This window comes from Hypomesus transpacificus, chromosome 4 (assembly GCF_021917145.1).
Source record: "Hypomesus transpacificus isolate Combined female chromosome 4, fHypTra1, whole genome shotgun sequence".
In the NCBI taxonomy this organism is placed as follows: Eukaryota; Metazoa; Chordata; class Actinopteri; order Osmeriformes; family Osmeridae; genus Hypomesus; species Hypomesus transpacificus.
In genome coordinates, this window is record NC_061063.1 from 9,391,460 (window position 1) to 9,401,149 (window position 9,690).

General features: G+C 45.9%; 2 protein-coding genes across 2 annotated transcripts; both read right to left on the reverse strand.

Annotated features, from left to right (window-relative positions):
- Positions 1–4,259: 4,259 nt before the first annotated feature.
- On the reverse strand, positions 4,260–5,317 carry LOC124467437 (cortexin domain-containing 1-like; the record flags this gene model as incomplete). The annotated part of the gene is made up of 2 exons (XM_047019721.1): positions 4,260–4,751; positions 5,177–5,317. Coding segments are annotated over 2 exons (315 nt in total), but the record flags the coding sequence as incomplete, so codon positions are not given.
- Positions 5,318–6,760: 1,443 nt separating this feature from the next.
- cers2a (ceramide synthase 2a) lies at positions 6,761–9,684 on the reverse strand. The gene is made up of 4 exons (XM_047019024.1): positions 9,578–9,684; positions 9,293–9,399; positions 8,960–9,113; positions 6,761–8,604 (listed from the first exon to the last, which is right to left on the reverse strand). Exons 1-4 carry the CDS (start codon positions 9,611–9,613, stop codon positions 8,446–8,448), a joined length of 456 nt encoding a protein of 151 aa, XP_046874980.1. The 5' UTR covers positions 9,614–9,684; the 3' UTR covers positions 6,761–8,445.
- Positions 9,685–9,690: the final 6 nt, after the last annotated feature.

Sequence of the window (9,690 nt, forward strand, 5' to 3'; positions counted from 1 at the left end):
TTGGCAGCATTGCTCCCGGGGCGGGATTTGATCCTGGGTCTCGTCAGCATTGCTCGGCCTTTGGCTCAGCAAGTCAGAAGAACTGTCTGTTCCGCTGACAGGGCTGATTCCACGGGGGGGGCTTGAGACTACGGTGCTGGAGGGGGACGGCTGGCCGGTCCAGTTCTCTGTGCCGGGGGTCTCTGACGGCAAGCAGGGTGGCTCCTGAGGGTCACTGTCCCATTCACTGGGCATAGACAGTGACGATTCCCCTTCACACTGATGGAGAGCAAAGAGAGAATATCAGAGCTGGGTGGGTGGGTGGATGAGTGGGTGGGTGGGTGGATGAGTGAGTGGGTGGGTGGGTGGATGAGTGAGTGCACGCGTGAGTGAGTGCGTGTGTGATCCCACCTTTTTATCACCTTCACGGCCATTGACCATTTGGGGAGCTGAGGAAAGGTGAGACAGAGAGTTAGAGACACGACAGGCTGGGAGGAATAACTTCAACACAGATCTTCCTCACCTTCGTCCAGACACATGACGTCACTATCCTCATCCAGGTCGACAGCATCATCTTCATCATCTATCTCTATGACCATGGGTTGGACTTCCTCCTCTTCCTCAGAGTCAGTTTCCTTGTAGACCATGTCTATCTCACGGTACAACTCCTTCATCGAGGTCTCACACCCAGCCATCAACCTAGGAGCATTAAGTGGAGAGATAGCTAGATAGATAGCTGGCAATCGATTTCTCTGTGTTAACCTTAGCTAAAGTCAAATGTTCTGTCATCTCATTTCAGCATAATCTCACCCCACAAAAAATTCAACCATCGTCAAAAGACATAACGTTGCTGATTTTTTTTTTTTTTGTTTTTACAAAGAGTAAGGTTAGTGTAAGTATACATAACATTTTACACAAGAACAGGACAACGTCATAACGATCATTTACCAAGCCAACATATTTTTTTAAATGTATATAAAGTGTCAACAGAAGAATATATGTCACCCCCCCAATGTTAAAGTCAAATTAACCGCTGTCTTACGTAACCACTGTCATACTTCAGGGGCGAGGCCGACTACTCACTTGTGTGTGCGGTTCAGGAGGACCTTAGTGCTGGCCATCTGATCTTCCCTGCGCTCTATCAGCATCTTCATCTGATCGAGCTGGGTTTTCTTCAGGTTCAACAACTTGTTACCCTCCACCTCCTTCTGAATCCAGCACCGGAGTTGTTCCACAGTCATGTCCATCTCGTCCTCATCTCCGTGAGCAACCTCCATCGATCGTTGCAAGGCGATTATCCAACTCCCTCTGAACACTTTTTTTTTCGGGTGGCCACCGTCTGACGGTCTAGTGGTGCTTGTTCCTGCTGAGGGAAATCAGTTACTTTAAATGACTAATGTTTGCGTCCCCTCCTTTCAGTCACCACTGCCCTCCAGTGTGCCAGAGCGGCTTCCAGGTCATCCGTCATCATTTTGCTGCCTGGACCTTTCTGCAGCGTTTGATACGGTTAACCACCAGATCCTGCTCTCTAGACTTTCTGAGATGGGCATCACTGGCACTGCACACCAGTGGATCTCATCCTACCTGTCTGGAAGATCCTACCAGGTCTCCTGGGGAAGTAAACTGTCAGGCCCTCGCCAGCTCTCCACTGGTCTCCCACAGGGCTCCGTCCTTGGACCCCTCCTCTTCCTTCTGTACACCACCTCACTTGGACCAATCATCACCTCCCATGGCTTCTCCTACCACTGCTACGCTGACGACACGCAGCTGTACCTGTCATTCCCCCCGACTGATCCGGGGATCTCAGCTAGGATTGAGGCCTGCCTCACAGACATCTCCACCTGGATGACCGAGCACCACCTGAACCTCGCCAAAACAGAACTTCTCATCATCCCGGCTAAACCATCCATCTCCCACGATCTATCAATCACCCTGGGATCTGCGACAGTGACCCCTTCATCCTCTGCCTAATTTGTAAATTGTATAACTGCATGCACTTATGGGTCTTCCCTTCGGCACTTGTTTAGTTGTTTCACAATGTATGCTTCATGTTTTGGCTGCTTGCAATGTTTGGGACTAATTCGTTTTTACGATCAGTGATCTATGCTCTTTTGTAAAGCTCTCTCTTGGAAGTTGCTTTGGATAAAAGCGTCTGCTAAATGCATAAATGTAAATGTTTATCTGGTAGCTGTTGCGGAAACCAATTAACTTTGCGTACAAATATTGGCCAAGTTTCCGAGATTCGTTAAGAAGCTCTTAACGCTAAGAGTGTCTTAAGAACGTTCTAAGAGCGCTCTGAAGCTCTTAACGCTAAGTGTTTTAAGAGCGTTCTAAGAGCGCAACGTTCTTAAGATGATCTTAGCGTTAAGAGCTTCTTAACGGATCTGGGAAACCCGGCCATTGTCAGCAATAGCAGATGTTTTTTTTTATTACAGGGGACCCTAAAGTTTGATTCAATAATTGCTTTACTCACCTGCAACTGTACAGAGGAAAGCGCCCAGGAAAACGTGGTAATCAGTGTTGTTTTATTCACCAGAGGAAAACAGTCTCAATATCTGAGCATGACGCTGTGTCGCGCTGTGTATGTGTTCTCTGCACAGGAAGTAGAAAGCAAAGTGGGCTAGCCCACGTGTCCGGCAGCAGGAAACTACATTGGCATGAACCCTTTAAAATAAAGTTTTCGGTTTAACTGATTTACTCAGCTTTATGTATTTTTTATTTTTTTGTTTGTTTGCTTTCTAACCAGTTTTTTTTGGCTCTTTTATTTGGGTTTCCTGACAGACAAGCATAGGGGTTGAGACAATGAGGGGTTGAACTGTTACGAATTTAATTTCTATACCAATATAATACTGGGGGCGGCAGATTTTCCGTTTTCAAACCGCAGGTTAAACACTTACGCACCTGGTTGGAAGCGAACAGATGTTTCCCCCGATGAAGGAAAATGAAATAACATAAATATAAGTAACAGTTAACTTAACGTAGGCTATTCTATAACCAGTGTCTTTATGATTATTTGTCTTTCGCACCAATAAGCTGGGTCTTCTATATCTGAATGATGGTATTGCTAGGCACCAAGCAAGTTGTCTTTTTGAAAGACTGGGACGTTTATTTTGCACGTCGGCTTCATTGCAAGCGGACGCTCTTACTCACTTGTTTGGGTTTATGTGCCATTCGCTTATGTGCTAGTGTATATTCTCGTTTCTGATGATGGAAGCGGTTTGGTGATAAAAATGTCGATGTCAATCATAGGCTACCGAATTCCTCGTCCCCATTGGCTGAAACCCTCAAATAGGTAACACAATAGTGATGGGAAGTTCGGTTCTTTTTACTGATTCGGTTCTTTGAATCTCGTTCAGTAAAATGAACGAATCTTTTTTCGAGTCATTTGTTCATTTCAGGGGGGGGGGGGGGGGGGGTGGGGGGGGGGGGGGGGGGGGGGGGGGGGGGGGGGGCTATACGTCCACTGCAAAGGACGTATAGCCCCTATACGTCCACTGTAGGTTAGTGCATGACATGTGCACCAGCAAATACTATTTCAAAATAAATTCCTGCATTAAAATAATGTATCATGAGTTTGTATGATTTGGTCATGTATTATCACACTAGCATTTAATTATCACGTCAAACAATTACACTGCACTAAACTGTAAGTGTAAATGTAAAGTGAAAATAACAAAACCAGTCAGTATGATGACTTGAGCGAATATCATTCATTCACGTCTTACTAAAACAGCGGCCACGCGAAAGGGAATAAGGAAACTGTTTCCTCTACTAAAAAATACAATGCGGGTCACGTGAAAAAAGGATCCAAAGACTCGTAGAAAGACCGAGTCGGGGAAGGAACTAATCATTCGTTTCCTCTAGCTACAGAGCCTATGCAGGTCACGTGAAAAATGATCCAAAGACTCGTAGAAAGACCGAGTCGGGAAAGGAACGAATTGTTCGTTTCCTCTTGCTACAGCCTATACAGGTCACGTGAAAAATGATCCAAAGACTCGTAGAAATACCGAGTCGGGAAAGGAACGAATCGTTCGTTTCCTCTAGCTACAGAGCCTATGCAGGTCACGTGAAAAATGATCCAAAGACTCGTAGAAAGACCGAGTCGGGAAATGAACGAATCACTCGTTGAGAGGACTCGTTACTCCCGAGTCCTTATAAGGATTCGTTCAAAATGAACGAATCATTCACGAACGACACATCACTATAACACAATCACATGAAAACTATGATAGACAGAATACATACGAAGCTATCATACAAATCCTTTATTTACAGAGGCTGCAAAATGATCAATTTAGCCTAATACATCTTGCTGATTCAACCAACTTCACAAACGACCCTTCCACCTTTCCTGCGCCAATTTTGTTTTTCAGAAACCCGAAAAAAATAGTACATTTTCATCATCTCCTTTCCAGACCAAAGCTGCCACAGCTCGTAAACAGGGGCGATGATCTGAGCGACCAAGTGGATTTGTCAAACACATTCTACAACAGTGGCAATTGAGAAGTTTAGTTATAGGTATATATAGCTCTATATATGATGCACTGAATGGATGGGTATGGGTCTCGGTGGTCAAGGAAACCGTTGTGCGCTCCAGCTCAGTTGGTGATCTGTTCCTCCTGGTATGTGGAAGTGGAGATGGCGCCGTAGGGGTCCATCACGGTCTGGGCGCAGCGCACCACCGTCACGAGGAGGAAGAAACACAGGACGAAGAGGAAGAAGAGGGCGAAGCCCAGGTCCACGTCCACCTCCAGCTTGCTAACGGGGGGCAGCTGGTGCACGTGGAGAGGGGTCAATAAATAAGTTCGATTATGATGATGAGTTAGGTGTATGACTACAGAACTCTACAGGTAGGTGGATATCATCAATAGTGCAACTGAGTTTTTTTTCTTATACCCACTGAAGATAACTTCTGTCTGCATTTTTCTGTTGAGTCAGTCCAAATTAGTTTTCCACAGTACTGACCCCACCTTTGGAAAGCCCAATCACAAAACCACTAAATGCACCACAGTGCAACACCCTAAAATGTGCTTGAAAACATCTTTGTTTTATCGTGTCTACACATTTTTGCTGTGTTTAAGTAATGCAAGGTGCTGAATAGTTACTATTTACCCCCAACATTTCTCTGATAAGAGATACGCCTACACTGTGGAGAAATTCATAAAACAATCGAGATCATGAATAATTTCAAACTCACATTTCGGTTATGATCGTCTTGGCTTTGTGTCGGTTGCTTGGCGGTTCTGTTCTCTCCTATCTGTGACAGTCCTTGCGCCTGATACCCTGTCCAGTCTGGCTGGTCTCCCCTCAAAAGTTCATCATTACATTCTTTGACATAACCCAGCTATCTGCTAACCTAACCTCTTTCCCTCCTCCAACCATCAGAGGAAAAAGGAGCTGTCCACAAAATGCCTGCCTGACACGCATACATCACGGAGTACGGAGCTTCTGTATAGGCCTACACAAACACACACACACACAAACCTTTGAACCGCATGCACACGCGACCTCCCCCTGGCGCTTAAACCCTTTATTAATAGTTAAGCAGGAATTGAATAACGGTCCCCACGGTTCACACGTGAATCAAACACCCGGAGCTTTTGTTCTCACATCAACAGGGCCTAAGCCTTTGTCACCTCCAGACGCCATAACTCACGCACGCCATGGCGCTCGCTAGAATCTTCATCATGCGTAGACCGATGAGCCCTCTAATGAGGGAGGGAAAGCGAAGGAAAGGCTAGAGTAGGAAACCACAAAGAGGTGGGGGCGTGAAATGGAGAGTCCAACTCTAGGTAATACGATACATATTTGCAATTAGACTGGGGAGCCAGAGGAAGGACTAGCAGAAAACCGACCCCACCAATTTCAAACGGAGATTGTTACAGTTGGGCTGCGAGCGGAGGCCGAGGGTGCCGGGGTAAAGTGATCCTCATTCCTCTGCAATTAGGTGAGGAGGACTTAGAGGCCTTGGCCAAAACGAGTTGACGGGGAAGTATTTGGACCTGCTGTGTAACAGCGATAACTCTGGATCTGGTTTCATTGAAGTATGGACATGAAAGAACCGTAGCCTACAATAACTTATCTCTTCACCTGAGTGGCCTCGAGCAGTCGTCCCTTTGTCAATCAATTGGCGTCTAGACTACCCCACACACACACACACTTTGTTACCCCTTGAGAAGCCCTTGATGTTAATGTTATGGGCTTGCCTGTCCCAGCGTGATAGATCCCACTCATGTGTAGGAGCCAATTGGCCCAACGCTATTCTCATTGACAACCGTCACGCTGCATGGAAAACGCACATCACCTACGTTCATCTTTCAGAAATACTACAGAGGAAAGCAAAAACGCCCTTCTACAGTAACTGGGCTTTCTTGTTGTGAATGACAATCGGATCTTACACTTATCAGTAGGGTCAGATAGGTGTTGACCCCTGCAGTAACGGCAGGATCACTGGCGGCGTGTCCTGCTCCACAGAGACGGGAGAAGGCAGCTTAAGTTGATTAGTTTGAACTGTACTGGCCGGACACCGTCGAATTAGCATGAGGAAACCAAACACAGGATTCTATCGGTTGACTTATCACGATAAACACCACTCATTACTTATCCTACACTTTGTTTGGTTGTGAGCTTCGTTCACAGTTTAGATCATGTTCCCTTCGAAGATCCTGTTTCCATTGAATAGATATTTTTTATCCAATGACGTTAAGATTACATTTTCACGAAGGGTGGTGAATTCCATGTTGCGCTATTTAGATGTTAACGAAATCAAAAAGACAAGTTGTTTCATCCACAAATCATCTTTATCTTATATCTCGACAAGCGACGAGGCAAAATACAAAATAAAAACATTTGTAGCAGCAAAGCTGTATTGGGGGTGGGGGGGGGCAGCAAATTGGTACAGGGGCTTGGTTGTTGAGTTGACACAGACTAGAAGACAGAGAAAAGAGACAGGGTAAGGCACTGCAGGGAAATAAAGTACCAAAACAACAAAAAGCAAGTAACAAAAAGCAAGGATTACAGTACAGGGAAGGGGAAAAGACTTGAGGCAAGAAACAGACAGAAATTAAGTATAGGGTGTAGTTGTAGAGAGTTTAGGCACTTGCACACAGAGGCAACCTTAACCAACATGGCAAACGTATACTTTGGGGCTTCCATTCTACTCTGACATAGCAGAGTCACAATCTCAATGCTTTTTTTGTTAACATTTTTTCTCTCAAAAATAAATGGACATGGACTAAACTCCGATTACGCTTACTGCCGCTCAAAGCAATGCGGTTGACACTATGATTAGGGCTATGTTCAGCCAATTCTGAGCCATATTTGAAACCCATAAAGTGCATTTTAAATAAAAGGGCAGATGAATACTGATTTGAATGGATGAATGTCTGAAGGGAGGAACCGACGACTCCACTCAGTCAAGTTGAATTTAAGATGAAGACTGAACAGGAAGAACCGTGTTCCTTGTGAATGCAGACTGGTGAAAAAGATTGACACATTCATAAGTAAAACATAAAAACTAAAACAACTGATAAACTAAAGCATAATAAGAAGAACACAAGTAAGATAAAGTCAAGCTGGATTCACTGCATTACTCAGAGATGACTGAAGCTAAACGTTTCATATCAAACTTTCTTCCTTTTCTAAAAAAGTAAAAAGTGTAATTGTTTATTGCCAAATAGAACAAGCGTAATTGAACTCAACACTGGCACAGTTCGGGTCTGATCATCAATGGCAACTAAAGATCTACAATTAAATAAGTTGTCATTACACCAGTTCCATCTTTCTCTCAAGCTAATTTGTGTTTCAGTGATTCTAACACTGACCTGTACTGAGCCCTGTTCCTCCCAACAGCACCTGCTCGCTCTCTCTTGGCAGTGGAGGTGTTGGCACAGCCAGTGACATCAGTGTGTGGATCAGTTGAAATGAAAAGTATTGGCCTTTTGCGTTTTCGGCGTAGCAACATACCATCAAGTGTTAACCAGAGACACAAGATTAGCCTGCCTGTGCTAAACAATAACGCAAAAATCCCTATATTTCATTTTCAGTTATGAACAACAACAACGCTTTGAGGCAGGCACGCTAGCGACTGGTGAGCGACATCGTAACCGAGACAACGGAAGAGGAGAAGGGACAAAAGAGAAGAGTTTGCCACAAAACTCGCAGGACAGTCCGTCCCACCCTGCCTGTTCTCTTATTACATGTAGTGTGATTTACAGAGCGGTGAAACATGCCAGCAAACTAGGTGGCGTACAAGGAGGGTTTAGGTTCATGTGCGAGACTAATTAGTCTAAATGCATATTTCTTTTTTTTCTTACTATTAAGCTTTGTGTGTGTGTGTGTGTGTGTGTGTGGTGCCTCCCATTTGCACTAGACATGCTTTCCAAGTGAGTCCTCCTGGATCAGAAACACAGGTAGAACAGAATCTGCGTCCCGCCGTGCCAGCGTGCGTGCTCCGCCCGCCCGGCGTCACTCCGCCTTGCTGTGGTAGTGGTGGTTGTTGTTGAGGACGGCAGCATGGCCGTTTTGCACCTGCCCGTTTTTGGACTTCTCCCTCCTCTCGTGAACCTCGTCCTCCTCCTCGGATTCGGCCTCCTCCCTGTCACTCCGCTCGTCCTCGACGATCTCCTGAGGGGGGAGAGAGAGAAAAGGCGTCAGCATTAGAGAGAGAGAGACAGAGAGAGACAGAGAGAGAGACAGAGAGAGAGAGAGAGAGAGAGAGAGAGAGAGAGAGAGAGAAGCGGGGGGGGGGGGGGGAGGAGGAGAGAGAGAGAGAGAAAAGCGGGGGGGGGGGGAGGAGGAGAGAGAGAGAGAGAGAGAGAGAGAGAGAGAGAGAGAGAGAGAGAGAGAGAGAGAGAAAGCGTCAGCATTAGAGAGAGAGAGAGAGAGAGAGAGAGAGAGGTGTCAGTATTAGAGTTTAAGAGCTGATCCTGAACATCAGGCTCTCTAAGATTGTATGGTGGCTCTGCAGAATTGTGCCTACGTTGTTCGGCAGGAACTTGACAACCATGCGCAGTATGAGGGCCGCCCAAAAGACATGCAGGCACTGGAGCACGAACATCAGGCCATTGAAGAAGTAGTATCCAAAGAAGGGGGGGTAGAGGGTGGCTGGATAAACCCACGTAGTGTGTATGATCCTGCAAGGGACCAGCGCAGAACAGAGGCTTCAGTCACAGGCCTTCACACAAAAGACGTTTACAAAAAAAACAAACAAAGGATTCGTATTGTCTCTTGTGCAATGTCAACCACCAGGAAGTGGTGTGTTCCTGTGCGAGACGGAAGAGAATCAGTGTCCCGTGTGACAGGACCTTCTCACCAGAAGGGGAGGATGATGAGGCGTGTCACGATGAAGACGCCAGCGAACAGGGTGAAGATGTAGTTGCAGGTTTTCCTCCAGCCCGCATAGTTGAACATCTTGGCCGACTTTTTAAAAAAAAACACAAAGAAAACTAATTAATTTTCATATATTCTCCTCTAGAGGGCAGTCTCAGGTTCGAACGATGACCAGAATCAACAGCTGCTGAGTGAGTGAGTTTGCCTGGGTGTTCCAGTGTGTGCGTGTGTGTGTGTGTGCACGCCGATGTGTGTGAGTGTGTTGTACCTCCAACAGCCAGTCTGATGAATCGTGCACAAGCATTATCAGAGTACCAGCCCGAATGTAGTGGACCAGCCAGGAGAAGCCAATCAGAATGATGGTAGCAATATGGTGAATTA